Consider the following 13,726-nt stretch of genomic DNA (forward strand, 5'->3'; position numbering starts at 1 on the left):
AAATAAGTTAAATAAGTTGAATATATCGGAAACTTAATCCTCTAGTTTCTGCATCAACATAGCATTATTTCAACCGCATTTTTTGTATATTTTCACATGTTATTGTTTACAATGCTGTACAAATTAATCACAAACCTTTTGAAGATCACTGCTTCTAGAGAAATTCTTTTCATAAATTTTCTTAATATTCTCAAGAACAGCTATATTTTCCTTACAGTAGCTTCGCGTTTTTCATGCTTCCTGCAGAGGAACTAGTCCTGCAATCTCTTTGAGAGGTTTCCACATGACTTTCCTCCTGTTTGCATATACACCAATATTGAAGATAATCTAATGTTAACAACTGATTTCCAGAGTTCTTTTTTTGTATGAACAATATTCAACATACCAGTTGCCACATTCTGCTATTACTCTGACTTTAGGTCGAAGGGATGGAAGCATTGCCAGAAATTGCAGTTCAGCTTTTGATAGAACCTGGACAGAATCACACAATGCAGAAAATAGTATCACTACTTTTTCTCAGCCTAATAACAACCCCCTTTCCTGATTGCTCGGCATTACTGTCAGTTTTTTGTTATTTATTTATTTATTTTGAAAGTCATACGAAGTTTGATTTAGATTGAATCATGAACCAAAATATAGTCATACATATAGTAATCATGTTAATTTTGAAAACTGACAACAAAAAACTGGAAACTACTTTTTGTGTTTTTTATATTTTGGTTTTTAGTTTTATAAAAACCAGAAAAGTGAAAAAAAAAAAAAAAGATACTGAACGAGCCTTTAATAATTTGATTTACCTTGGCTTCAATGACCCAGACAACAAGGCCCTTAGCATCTGAGGGAAGAGCTTCAAGCCTATAATCAACTTCTGGAGGAAACCACCACCTCGCTATCGGCTGCTTTCCTACATGAGGCTGCAATTCAAACCACCAATTAGTAGTTGAAAGAAGAAATTTCAGCTACAGATCCATGAAATGGGGTTTGTCCTTTGTCAGACTATGATACTCGGACTCTTAATTTCATCTCAAATTCCCGTGTCAGACCCTTAACACTTCATTTTGGACTAAAATCATGAAACTTTACACGCGATAGACAGTTGTGTGTGCAAGTACCCTTGCCTTGAGTAACTGAGTCCGAGTAACATAGTTTACCAGCAGTAAAAAAAGTCATCTCTGAAGTCTGACAGAAGCAATGAAACAGTAAAAAAAAGTGCTGATAGATCAGAGCATGCAGGGTTATTAATTCCAGACTCACAGGACAAACAGGGTGAACTTTTGTAAGGGTGGTTTCCGGGTCACCAAGCCCACGAGCCGAGACGTCGAGAAAATGGTAACCCTGGTACCGAAGGCGGTTCAAGTACCGGCCCTCGTATCCACCCTCATGTGGGCTGTACATAGCAATAGCCTTATGTTCCTCCACATCGGATAACCATGTTCCTAAATCAAACTTCACAAGATCACCTCCTATGAAATCCCTTATACCAATTCCATTGTTACTGCTACACCTGACTACACTCCCGGGTTTCTTTTGCAGCCCGTTTCGGGTTTCCGGGCTGTTTTTTATCACACCATTTGGGTTGGTGATGCAGTGGAATAGGTTGCTTGATAAATGCAGTTTTTTCTGTTGGAAATTGAGGGATGGCATCCCATATTGTAAAGAAGTCATGGTAGCCATACTAATTTTTTGTTTTCCTTTGTTTTATCTTGTGAAATATAAGTGTGTAAGGGAGAATTTGGTTAAGAATTTGTATGGTGGGAAAGGAAGATAAGGGAGAGTTTGGCTAAAGCAATAGTTTTCTTTGTTGTTATTGTAAAATATTTTACTGAAATAGATAGTTTCAAAATGTTCAATCTTTATATATTTTGGAAACAATAGCAGGTACAATCTTCATGTTTGCAATATTTGAATAGTCCCGGGAAATGATTTTGGCACACCGACTGTGAGATCACAAATTTCCTTGCGCTACTCGCTTAAAGGTGTGCCATAAGCCCATAACCGACTAAGTGGTGTGCCGAAAGCAGTTTTTCCCTTCATTCCACCATTATTGGGTAGTAAAGAAAAGAATGTTTCAGCTAGAAATGTTGATTTTTCGGACCCGCAGTTCATACCGAGGGAGCCAGATCTCGCCGGAAGTGGGTATCGAGACTTGGTGGACGGTTGACTAACATATAAAACTAACGGTTTATTCATTTATCACCAATTGATTTTAAGATGAAACCTTGTCTTGTTGTTTAGATTGAGTTCAATTTTGGAGTCAAAGTCACATTAATGAATCATACGGTTTCTATAGGGTGGTTTTTTATAATGAAATCAAGCAAAAGATACAAATTTATACAAAAAATCATTAATTACCAAAAGTAAATCATTGATTTATAACAAAATTCTCTAGTATCACAAAACACACACAAGTACAAAACTAAATTACAAAAGACAACCTAAAAAACCTCACTCAACTGGTAAAAAAACTTCATTAGTCCTTAGAAAAGGCAAAGTAAAAGGTGGATTATATCTAGCCAACAAATACTCCCCAATCACCTTAAACCCATCTTTATCCAATGCAATTCTCAACCCCTCAACCTTATCCTTCACCACACCATCACTCGCCACCCCACTAAACTTCACCACCCCATACTTCCTCTCCCCTTCCTGCTTAATCACCACCCTCTCATCCACCGGCTTCGGCGCCTCCTCCGCCTTCTTATACTTTTCCGGCAATATAAACTGCATTGTCACCTCCTCCTTTTCCCCTTCCCGCCCTTTCGTAATCACCGGCGCCGTCATAGCTATCGCCTCCGCCGCCGCCGCGGCGTTACTGGATTGTGTTACGACTGGGGCTGTCATGGACACTTTTTCCGACGTGGTGTTTTGGGGTTTTCCGATGGCGCCAATATAATTGGCTAAAATGGTGAATCCACCATCTTTATTGCCGCCTTTCATTTGGGATGGATCATAGGTTACCTCTGCAATTACTGATGCTGGGTATTTGCGGATTTCATACTCGTTTGTTGATTTTATGACCTCGTATTTTGGGGTTTCTACTGTGATTTTGCCTAAGATCATACCCATTTTTTTGATTTTTTTTGGGGTATTTGAATTGGGTTTGTTATGATTTTATGAAAAGTTTTGTAGATTGATTGGGGATTTTATTGGGAATTTTTGGAATCTGGAATGTTCTTCGTTACTTGGGGAAGGGGGTAAGCAATGTTTAATTTGTTTTTGTTTTTAGATTAGATGACAACTTGGTGTTCTATTTGTGGATGGTGTGAGAGGTAAGAGTTGCGCACTTTATTTCTCCACGTATCCTGAAAAATAATTTGCGCGATCTGATAGGGGTGGTGAATATAATAGTGTTGTGCATGGATCGGACGAGGGGCAGGCACGAGCAGCACGACGGCACGACATGCATGACAAGGTGTGTCTCGGGCCGAGGGCCCGTTAAGGCACGACCCAATGGTCGGCCTGGCACGAGACCCGCATAATTTTTGACCAAAAACAAAAATTGGATAAAAAAATTATCATAGGGTTTACGATTTATATGGTTGAGCTCGACATGACACAACTCGGTTTTTATGTTTAAAAATGTCTCACCCACTAACGTACGAGGTCCGTCATGCTCTAAACTGAATTGAGTAGAGTAGGCAGTGCGAGGTCCGTTAGTATGACCCGAATTGATTAAAAGTGAAAATACAGAGGGACATAAGAAAAATCCCTATTATATAATGGAACGTTGGAGGTGTTTGTCTTTCTGGTGTCCTCTTGTGAAATAGATCTGTTTATATAAAACAAAACTTTAATGTATCTTCTAGAGAAAAAATTACTTCAAAAAAATAAATAAATACAACCTTCACATGTATCTAAACAACACTGCATACTCTATATGATAAATTTTACAATATTGATATAAACACTAGTTATTGAGGATGACAACCAACGATGATAAAAACAATACATATTTTTTTATGGGGAGAAAAAAAATGTAGGTGGATATGTGTGGTTTGTGCAAAATTAACCATAGGAATATGAGTAAATTGCTAGCAAATTCTCACTTGTGTTGAGGACAAACACAATTCTCCTTCCCAATCTCAAAAGCAACACAAGTAGGCAATTTACCATCAACTTTAAACCAAATCAAACGCTTCTTAACAATCTCATCCACAAAACTATTAAGCTTATCAATTGTAACATTAGGCATCACAACCACATGAGTTATGTTCCCTTCACATGGAAGTTGCCAATGCCGTATAAATTCCTCATCTTTTGGACGTTCAAAGACAACGGTGTTGCTAAACTCATTAAGCATCACACTAACCCCAACCTCGACAAGGCGGTCTCTTAGGTAACGGGCATTTTGCATACATTTTTGAACCTCTTTTCGAAATCCATTGTACCCTTTGCAATACAATGCGTACCATAAGAAGATGGGATTGTGACCGTTTCTACTACCCATGATTGTAACATCTTTTGAAGATATGTACTCTACATTCCTAGATAGGAGATTGATGTGGTTTGTTCTTACTATTTGGACACCACAAGGCATTGGACATCCTATGAATTTGTGGCCGGAAATGCTTATACTGTCGATTGGTTTTTTAAATGTGACACGAGGTGCCTGTATACAATAGAATGTATGAGAGTCAAAAAAAATGAAAATATGTATAACAAAGAAAAAGTGAAATGATTCTAACACACAAGAAATTAATTAGTTAGGGAGACTAGAGGCACAAATGTAATTTAAACACGATTACACGAGCATGGATGGTAATTAGGATCTCGAGAGTTTAGAAAATGTATAAAATGATTACTTTATAAGCAGTGAGTGTTTGGTTACCAGAGGTTTGGAATAAAAAAAAAGAGACCAGCGTGTCTCATGTGTGACCAGCCACACCATCAACTTGATGGTGTGACGCGCGTAGCTAATATGGACAAAGTTATTGACGGGTGTTACTTGACTTTCTATGTTGGTGTTACTTATACATTGTATTCGCTGTTACTTTTCTTGTTTTTCTGCAGTTTCTTGAATTTCATGTTAGAGGTTCCTTGTATAGACTGGTATTACTTGATTTTCTATGTTGGTGTTACTTATACATTGCATTCATTGTTACTTTTCTTGTTCTACTGCAGTTTCATGTTAGAGGTTCCTTGTATGTAGACAGGTGTTACTTGACTTTTTATGATAATGTTACTTATATATTGTATTCGTTGTTACTTTTTTTACTACAATTTCTTGAATTTCTTGTCCGGGGTTCCTTATATAGACTGGTGTTACTTGACTTTTTATGTTGGTGTTACCTTTTAGTTATTGCAGTTTATTCAATTTCATGTTAGAGGTTTATTATATAACTGATGTTACTTGACTTTCTATGCTAGTGTTACTTATACATTGTTTTCACTGTTACTTTTCTTGTTTTATTGCATTTTCTTTATTTTCTAGGTTTTAAACACGTTGGGCTTTTATAAGTGTAAACTTGTCACACCATTAAGTTGATGGTGTGACTGGTCACATATAAGACTTGAGGAAGAGAGACATAACTCAAACTTGCTATAGGTGTCTTTTATGAGTGAGGATTGTAAGAGAGTTTCGGGTCCGAAAAACTAATTTTGAAAAGCTACTAATAGAAGCTTCTCGATGAGAGAGTTTTGACTTTGCTATCCTAAAGTTGATCAAATTATTTAATATCCTTATTTGTCACGAATTTACACAATAACTACTCTGTAACTAACAACTACGGAGTCCCTAGTAGTATTTTTCAAACAATTTTATACAAACAACTACTCCGTAATAATCAGCTAGTCAAATCAGCTAGTGCAGTAAATTAGTCAAACCAGTTATATAAACCCGCTAACAACTTAAAACAAAATAGGACCAATTGCTTACTTGATCAAGAAATGGTAGCATAACACCAAACAAGGCTCCATCACAATGGATGTAGAATCGGTTGCGTGGGAAGCCACACTCTTCAAGAGTTTGTATTACAAGATCAACATCATCAACACCACCTTTTATCGTAGTCCCTGAAACAACAACAACAACAACAACAACATGAACTAATTAATCTAATTACTTGTAACTCTTAATTAATCTAATTAACTACTACGAAGTACGTATCAATTAATCAGGAAATTAATTATGAATTTAGATATTGAAAAAGGTCTAGAGGCACGACGGTCTAAGTTAATTAAGTCAATAGTACGTACAGTTGTAAAAATTCTTCCGATATACTTCGTACCGTGGTAACTTTTAACAGCACAAATTCTGGTTAACTTTTATATTATGAAAAAAATTATTGATGGAGAAATATTTTAAAGCGTTAAATTATTACCTTTATACGTAATAATTTATTATTATAATGTAGTGATTTTACCTTTAAATTATTGATGTAGTGATTTTAAAAGAATAACTTTATTATAATGAAAAATATTATTACTAAAAAATAGATAATTTTACGTACTCTGTAGTACATTTTATCCGAATAACTTTTACGCATTTTAATTTAATTTTTAGGATTTTTTGTCATTTAACACCTTACTTAATTTTTATTATATTTAAACACCTTAAAAAAACAATTTTTTTTGAAATCGACACCACTTAACGTTTTCCATAAGAAAAAACGTTAGTTTTTAACCATGATATAGCTCCCAAAGTATAATTTGATGGTAGAAGTAGTTGTTTACCACCAAATCATACCTTGGGAACTTTAGCATAGTTAAAAGCTAACGTTTTTTTCTAACGAAAATCGTGAAGTGGTGTCGATTTCTAATTTTTTTTGTTTTTTAAGGTGTTTAAAAATAATAAAAGTTAAATAAGGTGTTAAATTACGAAAACTTATTTTTTAAGGTGTTAAATGACAAAAAAATCCTAATTTTTACTCCTATGTATAATATTTATCCTACACCACGTTTAAGTAACAACTTTTGTAAAGATATTGTTGAATTGAAATGATTACCTATGGTGATATTGATGATGGCAGGTTTATTTTTGTTTCGGAGGAGATTGGCCTTTAGATCGCCACAATTAATTTCCCCCGAAATTAATGTGTCAATCTTAATGCACTCCATTCTATACATATGCGCGGCTTTAAAGACCGAATAATGCGATTCACTAGAAGTATACAAAATTCCATCGGGAAACATCTCTCTCCTGAAAATAAAATCGAACATAAAATAATTGAATTTTTGCGAGAAATTATCTTATAAAACGAATTTTTAAACATGATTTATACCGGGTTTTAATTTCGATTGATTGAAACGAAAATTTGTGAATTTAGGGCGTGTTCTATTCACCTGATTATAACTTATTTTTCCTGAACTTATCTTTATCTGAATTTATCTGAACTTATTAGAGCTTAGCAAAATTTATTTTAGTTATAAGTTGTACTTGGTCAACCATTATTTTTCCTGAATTTCACTTTTCTGAACTTATTTTTTCTGAAATAAGTGAAAATAAAATGAGCAGAATATAACCTTAAATTGACTTTCGCTTGTTTCTACTTGTTTCATATCCCCCCCCCCCCGGTTTCTTAATGGATGCATCATATTGACTTTTCACATTATTCATTTACTAATTTTGAGCATATTTATTACTACCTCCGTTTCGCAATATTTGCATCGTTTCTCATTTGTGCACTATTCATCAACCAATTTTGACAATTATTTTTTCACCATTATGTAAGAATAAACATAGTCAAGTGAGATGTTATTAAATTCATATTAATTAGAGGATTCAAAATATCAACTTTTTATAGTTTTAACTTATACGCAATTAGAGATATTAACATCCAAAGAAGCGCATTGAAATACGTGAAAAAAGAAATGTTGCAAGTATTGTGAAACAGTGGTTAGTCGTATGTAAAAGAAGAATTGTAATTTTAATTGTTATTGACTTATTCTCAATATATTTTTTCAAAATATTTAACTTTTATGCTTTCTCTGCTCCTTAAATATTGCACCATGTAAACTTTACGCTCTCCAACCCATGATCTCGACTCTTAATCTCTCAAACTATGCATACGTAAAAATCATATATTAAAAAATTGATATTTAAAAAGTATGTATAGATATGAATCTAACAAAATTTTACGTGATTGCATTTTTTTTACATATATCCACTTATTTCCATAAAAAAGGAAATAAATCATCTCCATTTAGAAACAGATCAAACAGAATAGGTGATAAACTCTTTTATAATATAAAGTTCCTAATGAAATAAATCAAAGAAGGAAATAAATCCTCTTCATTTTAAAACAGAGTTTATATAGGTGATAAACTCTTTTATAATATAAAGTTCCTAATGAAAGAAATCAAATAATAACTAAAAAGGTAAGAAATCTCTCTCGATTTGAGCCTTTTACCTATATTTATGGACATAAACTCATGGAAAATGCTTCTGAAATTCTATAAATATCCCTTATTTAACCAACTAAAATGAACAACAACACATAATTAATTAACATTTGCTCACAAAAAAAATTAACATTTGCTCACATATTGGAGAGGTTGAGGCGACAATGTCTATATTATGTCCAGGTGGGTAGCTCATTACTTAATTTTGCTCAATATATTAGTAATTTAATTTTCATGTTTTTTTTTATTCATGAGCAAACAAATGTTAATTGAGTTCTTTTCTTAAGTCTTATGAAAGTTAAATCATGTTTATATCTCGTAATTATAACTTCCCTCTTTTTTAATGTTAGTCTCATTCCCTTAATGAGTTGTTATTTTTTTATTAGAGCAAGATCAAGGGGTCTTGTCTTAAGATTTTTTTTCAATTGTCATGTCAACATTTCATTAATATTATATAATTAAATTATTGTTAAGACTCCTTAAGATTCAATCAAATTTAGCTCTTCACCCATTAAATCATTTAAGACTTGTAAATTTATGTAAAATATCATTTTTTAATTTAATTTAAATCACATACTAAGTCTTAAGTTGAGTCTTAATTTTTCAAGACTCACTTTAAGACTTTGATAAGACTCATCTACTTCAATGCTGCAATTTCTATATGTCTGATCTTAAGACTGAGAATCATATGCCATGTCAGCACAACTCAAGTCTTAAGACTTGGGGCTGATCATGCTCTTAGCTTATTTTGGAATATTTTCTTATTTGCCCACCATTTATCATTTTTTACCCTTATAGTTTCATCCATTTCATAAAAATTGCAACACTTTTAGTTTTGTCATTATTCATATATCAACTTTGACTATAAATTGTTACTAAGTTATTAAAAAAAATGTTGTCAAGTAAAATGGCGATCAATTGATTTAATTATATACTTTCATAATATTAAATTTTAAAATTTTTTAGAAAAAAAAATAATTGGAGATAATTATAATCAAAGTTGTATTTTGACAAATGTGCTAGTCAAAGTGTTCTAATTATTTTGAAACAGATAAAGTAATTTTCTCTCCTACGACACGCTGTGCCTTAGCATCGGGAAAATGTCAACACGTGACAACATGTTGTCTTAGATTCTATTGATTAATAAAAATGATTAATGGTAAGTTAATTAAATTGATGCAGGAAAGCAAGAATGGCCAGAATTACTAGGAAAAGATGTTGAATTTGCTAAAAAGGTGATATTGAAAGAGAATGAAAATGTGACTTGGGTGCTCATTGCGAAGAAAGGAGATTATGTGATTCCGGATTATTTTTGCTATAGAGTTATTCTTTGGATTGATGAACATGCAATTGTTTTCCAAGTGCCTCTAATTGGCTAATTAACTCCTTATTTGAACAATATGAAGTGTTATAAACCTTCATCAATAAAATTATAATATTATGTTACTATTTATTTGTTGGGTCTTTTATCGTCACATACATTTTTTTTTCTCTTCCATATTAGTACTCTCGACATCTCCTAAGGATAATGTGGTGATAAGTACTTACTCCGTCCCGAAATACTCGCACCGCTTTTCCTATAAAGTCGTCTGGAAATATTTAAATAGCATATTTTTATAATTTTATATTGTTTATGTCACTTACTTAAGGTTCCACTTGTATTCCTAACCTCTACAAAAACAATAAAAAAAATCACTCCTATCCCCCACCACCCTTAAAAAGTTGACACATTTCCCACTAACTTTATTGAAAAACAAAATACTTCGTAGTCAATATCAACTACCACCCAATTAAATAATAAGTCAATTAAATTGCCTTAAATTAAGTGTCGGTCAAACCGGTGCGAGCATTTCAGGACGGAGGGAGTATAACTTGCATGTGTTGAAAGTTCTAATATTACAAAATATGGTCAATCACGACGTGAAGAGTGTAAAAGCTAAAATTGTGCGATATTAGCACAATATTTTTTAAAAGTATGATGGTATTGGGTTATGCAGCTCTTTTAGGCGGATCATTATTATCTATAACACTTCTAATTATTATATTTCAAAAAGATTTAATACAGGTTTTTGATAATCGAAAACATTTTTTAAATGAGTCATTTTTCTTCGGTGAGATTCAATACATAAATGAAAAAAGCAATATAGTACAAAATGCTTCGCCCTTTTGTGTTCGAAATTATTACAGGTCCCAATTGATTGAACAACTGGATCATTGGAGTTATCGGGTTATTAGTCTAGGATTTATCTTTTTAACCATAGGTATTCTTCCAGGGGCAGTATGGGCCAATGAGGGATATGTAATTAAAGATATTGATGGTCAAAGTTATTATATAATCAGTGTAAAAAGAAAAAAATATGCATCTATTGTGAAACAGAAGAAATATGCGTTGCTGGATTTTACTGACTAAAACTTGATTTGTGTGCTTACCCAACAAGTAGTCCATGAAAGTTTCCTTCAGTTCCACCGTTTGTAATATATCCCCAATACTCATCCTTTTTAATCTCCCAAAGATTTGCAAACCAATCTAAAACAGCTACTTCAAAGTCCCTTGAGTTCACACCATAGTTGCCCTCAATAAATGGATCGCCACAGTTGTTAATTAAAAATTGTTGAAATTGATCAAGATCATCATAGTTAAAGTCCAAATTTGCTGGATATCCTGTATATATGTTAATATCAATATTTGCATCTAAATTAATAAATGAGTTTTACAATTTTATACAATTACAATCAAAATGGAGTTGGTCAAAATAAAATAAAATTGGAACATACGAGGGATTGCTCTTGTGACTCATCCGTACCATTAAGGGAAAAAATATTAATGTGGTTGACTGGTAAGGGTCCGGATGGACCGTGTTTCGTGCTAAGTCCACGTGACTTTGGGCCTGAACGAGCCTAATCCACTTGTTTGTGTCGGGTCGAACCGTGTCAAAAAGTTCAAAATGGCGGTCTAGGCACGACCCAAACAGTAGCGAATTCATAAAGTATAGATAGTGAGTCATTACTTAAAAATTAATGAAAATTAATTGAAATTAAGCATTGTTTTAAGAAAAATAATTAAAATTAGATTTTTTTGACAAGTGGGGTCACGTAAACCACTTAAACTCCCTCCCTTCGCCATTAGGCCCAAGCACAAGTTTCTCGGTCGAGCCTTTATACATGCCTAATAATTTCATTTAATTTAACGTGTTTTATCGTGTAAAATTAACTAAATACGAGCCCACCCCACAACTTCGTGTTGGATTGGGTGGTGCTTTTTCGTGTTGGGCAGTTGGGCCGTACCGTGCCTCAAGTCGGTCCCGCCCCGTGCCATATTTTCTTAATGCTACTTCGTAGTTCGTACACGTTGCAATGATTTGTCCCAACAAAAAGTTATGAAATTATAGTTTTGCTTTTTTAAAATTGTAATACAGGGTCAGAAGACTCAGAACCCTGCTCGAATAAGAATTAAAAATTAAAAATATTAACAATCAATAAAAACATAAAATATTAAAAATTAAAGATATTAACGACCAAAGTTGTAAAAACATAAAATATTTATAATTACCGAGATGGTGTTTGGACCTCTCATGCCATCTCCGTGTGTATCTTTCCAAAACAGTCGCTACATACGCCTTCTTTTCTCCGGTGATCTCGCCGTTAGCCCCGTATTCCTCGATGTCGAGGCACGACGACGTGACCGTGCCATTGCCACTTTCCTTACCTTCTTCGCCGTTGACGGTGCACGTAACAACCGTAGTATTAGCTGATTCTGAAAACAAACGTTTGCTATTCTGGCTTAACTCCTGGTGCAATGCTTTCTTTTCAGCATATACCACCATTTTTGTTTATTATCTCTCGTTCAAAGAAGGAAGAACTAATTAATGCCTGTTTAATTAATTGAATAGGTTAGTAATCGTATCCAAAATTAAAAGTTTTTAGTTAGTCATATAGAAATGTTACTATATATAATAGGTGCATGTAATTAAAGGAGATTATGAAGCACAACAATAAAGAATGCACAAATTTTTGTGGTGGAGTACAATAATAGTATGTTATCTACGTCCATAAGCAGGGAATGGTTTCTCGAAATAATGCTAAACGATGCCTAAATTCTAAAAATACACGCCTTTTACAAAAAAAAAGTGTTTTTTTACCGCTAATTCAATTAGTTTAATTTAATTAGTTCTGAACAACATACGTACGCACATCAATACAATTCAAAATCAACCATGAAAATTGTGACACTTGTGAACACAAAATATCATAAGAAGAAAATTCCCTTGCCCGTCACCATTTTACAAACAATTATAAGAATTGTATTATACACATATTTACGAAAATGAAAAGAACCAAATATAAAAGAGATAAATTGACATTGTTCACTAAAACAATATTTGATTTTTTAACCTTTTTTTTTTTAACAATAATAAGTTTTTTCTACAAGCCTCCAAAATACAATACAAGCTTGTTATTGTTATTGCTCACAATACGATAGCTACCTCGTAAGCAAGAAGAGAGAAATAATTAAAAGAAAAAGAATACAACACGCATTTTTTCCGGTGGAAATGAGGCAGGAGGGCAATACAAATACGAAATGCATACTACGATATTTATTACCTGAAACGTACGATTGTCAAAACAAAGATTTGCGAGCAAAATAACACTCCGTATAGTAGATTACACATTTTTGATATTATATGTATATGGCTATTTATAGACCTTATTTGTATTGCAGAATATGTAGTAAATAATGTTGGACAAAATATGCAAGTAATGGTTTAGACTTTAGATAGTTGCCTAGTTGGGTACCTCCTAACAAGTAACAACTACTAGTACGTATTAATTTTTCTAATTATTGATGCTATTTATGGCTACCACTACCTCCATAAATTTATTATTGCGAGCAGTCTTCAATTGTGCTTGGAAGACATGAATCAAGTGATGGTGCTGTTTTCATTAATTCGAAATATAAGATGTTTATGTGCCGGCCCGGCCCGGCCATATTTTGGAACAACCCTGACGGCACGGGCACAAAAAAGCCCAACCCGGCACGGGCACAAAAAAGCCCAACCCGACACGGGTACGAAGTTGTGCGTCGTGGTCCAGGCTGGGCTGCATTTGTTTGGAAAAGAACGACAAGGTACGGCCCGACTCGACATGAAACAACACGACACGATAAAACACGCTAAATTTAGTAAAATTAGGATTAGGAAAGACGACCAGGTCACATTCGACACGACATGACACAAGAGGACACTTGGGCCTGGGCCCTGTTTAGGAAATTTTCAACCCCATCCATTATAAGTGGGCTTGGCATGAGCCAGTCACGTTTAGGCTCATGATGTGGACTCAGCCTAGCCCACAACCATCTTTACCTCACGATGAAAAACTAGAATACCCC

At 33.8% G+C, this 13,726-nt stretch overlaps 3 protein-coding genes and 1 long non-coding RNA gene across 5 annotated transcripts; 1 reads left to right on the forward strand and 3 right to left on the reverse strand.

Annotated features, from left to right (window-relative positions):
- Nucleotides 1-23: 23 nt before the first annotated feature.
- Nucleotides 24-1,794, reverse strand: LOC110800503 (NAD(P)H-quinone oxidoreductase subunit N, chloroplastic). The gene is made up of 4 exons (XM_022005838.2): nt 1,255-1,794; nt 798-914; nt 386-471; nt 24-295 (listed from the first exon to the last, which is right to left on the reverse strand). The coding sequence occupies exons 1-4, from the start codon at nt 1,672-1,674 to the stop codon at nt 232-234; spliced, it is 687 nt and encodes a 228-aa protein (XP_021861530.1). The 5' UTR covers nt 1,675-1,794; the 3' UTR covers nt 24-231.
- Nucleotides 1,795-2,344: 550 nt separating this feature from the next.
- Nucleotides 2,345-3,291, reverse strand: LOC110795154 (heme-binding-like protein At3g10130, chloroplastic). Its single transcript, XM_022000443.2, has one exon. It carries the CDS (start codon nt 3,064-3,066, stop codon nt 2,446-2,448), a length of 621 nt encoding a protein of 206 aa, XP_021856135.2. The 5' UTR covers nt 3,067-3,291; the 3' UTR covers nt 2,345-2,445.
- A 445-nt stretch (nt 3,292-3,736) lies between these two features.
- On the reverse strand, nt 3,737-13,086 carry LOC110794259 (serine decarboxylase). Of its 2 annotated transcripts, XM_021999537.2 has the most exons (6): nt 12,943-13,086; nt 11,891-12,210; nt 10,771-11,002; nt 6,945-7,138; nt 5,876-6,012; nt 3,737-4,609 (listed from the first exon to the last, which is right to left on the reverse strand). In XM_021999537.2, exons 2-6 carry the CDS (start codon nt 12,162-12,164, stop codon nt 4,043-4,045), a joined length of 1,404 nt encoding a protein of 467 aa, XP_021855229.2. In that variant the 5' UTR covers nt 12,165-12,210; nt 12,943-13,086; the 3' UTR covers nt 3,737-4,042. The 2 variants fall into 2 exon arrangements, with proteins under 2 accessions (XP_021855229.2, XP_056693868.1); XM_056837890.1 differs by lacking the exon at nt 12,943-13,086 and having other exon boundaries at nt 11,891-12,259.
- Nucleotides 8,309-9,789, forward strand: LOC130468125 (uncharacterized). The gene is made up of 2 exons (XR_008928534.1): nt 8,309-8,523; nt 9,523-9,789. It is a non-coding gene; the product is annotated as an uncharacterized lncRNA (long non-coding RNA).
- Nucleotides 13,087-13,726: the final 640 nt, after the last annotated feature.

This window comes from Spinacia oleracea, chromosome 2, assembly GCF_020520425.1.
Source record: "Spinacia oleracea cultivar Varoflay chromosome 2, BTI_SOV_V1, whole genome shotgun sequence".
Classification (NCBI taxonomy): Eukaryota; Viridiplantae; Streptophyta; class Magnoliopsida; order Caryophyllales; family Amaranthaceae; genus Spinacia; species Spinacia oleracea.

What these genes read in the sequence shown, in the direction of transcription:
- LOC110800503 (XM_022005838.2), bottom strand. Translation starts at nt 1,674, where the DNA reads ATGGCTACCATGACTTCTTTACAATATGGGATGCCATCCCTCAATTTC. An exon ending in AAGTTCACCCTGTTTGTCCT is followed by an intron (nt 915 to 1,254) that starts GTGAGTCTGGAA and finishes TTTGAATTGCAG; the next exon opens with CCTCATGTAGGAAAGCAGCC. An exon ending in ATAGCAGAATGTGGCAACTG is followed by an intron (nt 296 to 385) that starts GTATGTTGAATA and finishes ATATGCAAACAG; the next exon opens with GAGGAAAGTCATGTGGAAAC.
- LOC110795154 (XM_022000443.2), bottom strand. Translation starts at nt 3,066, where the DNA reads ATGGGTATGATCTTAGGCAAAATCACAGTAGAAACCCCAAAATACGAG.
- LOC110794259 (XM_021999537.2), bottom strand. Translation starts at nt 12,164, where the DNA reads ATGGTGGTATATGCTGAAAAGAAAGCATTGCACCAGGAGTTAAGCCAG. An exon ending in TTTCATGGACTACTTGTTGG is followed by an intron (nt 7,139 to 10,770) that starts GTAAGCACACAA and finishes TTTTATTTTCAG; the next exon opens with GAGAGAGATGTTTCCCGATG. An exon ending in CATCATCAATATCACCATAG is followed by an intron (nt 6,013 to 6,944) that starts GTAATCATTTCA and finishes TTGTTGTTTCAG; the next exon opens with GGACTACGATAAAAGGTGGT.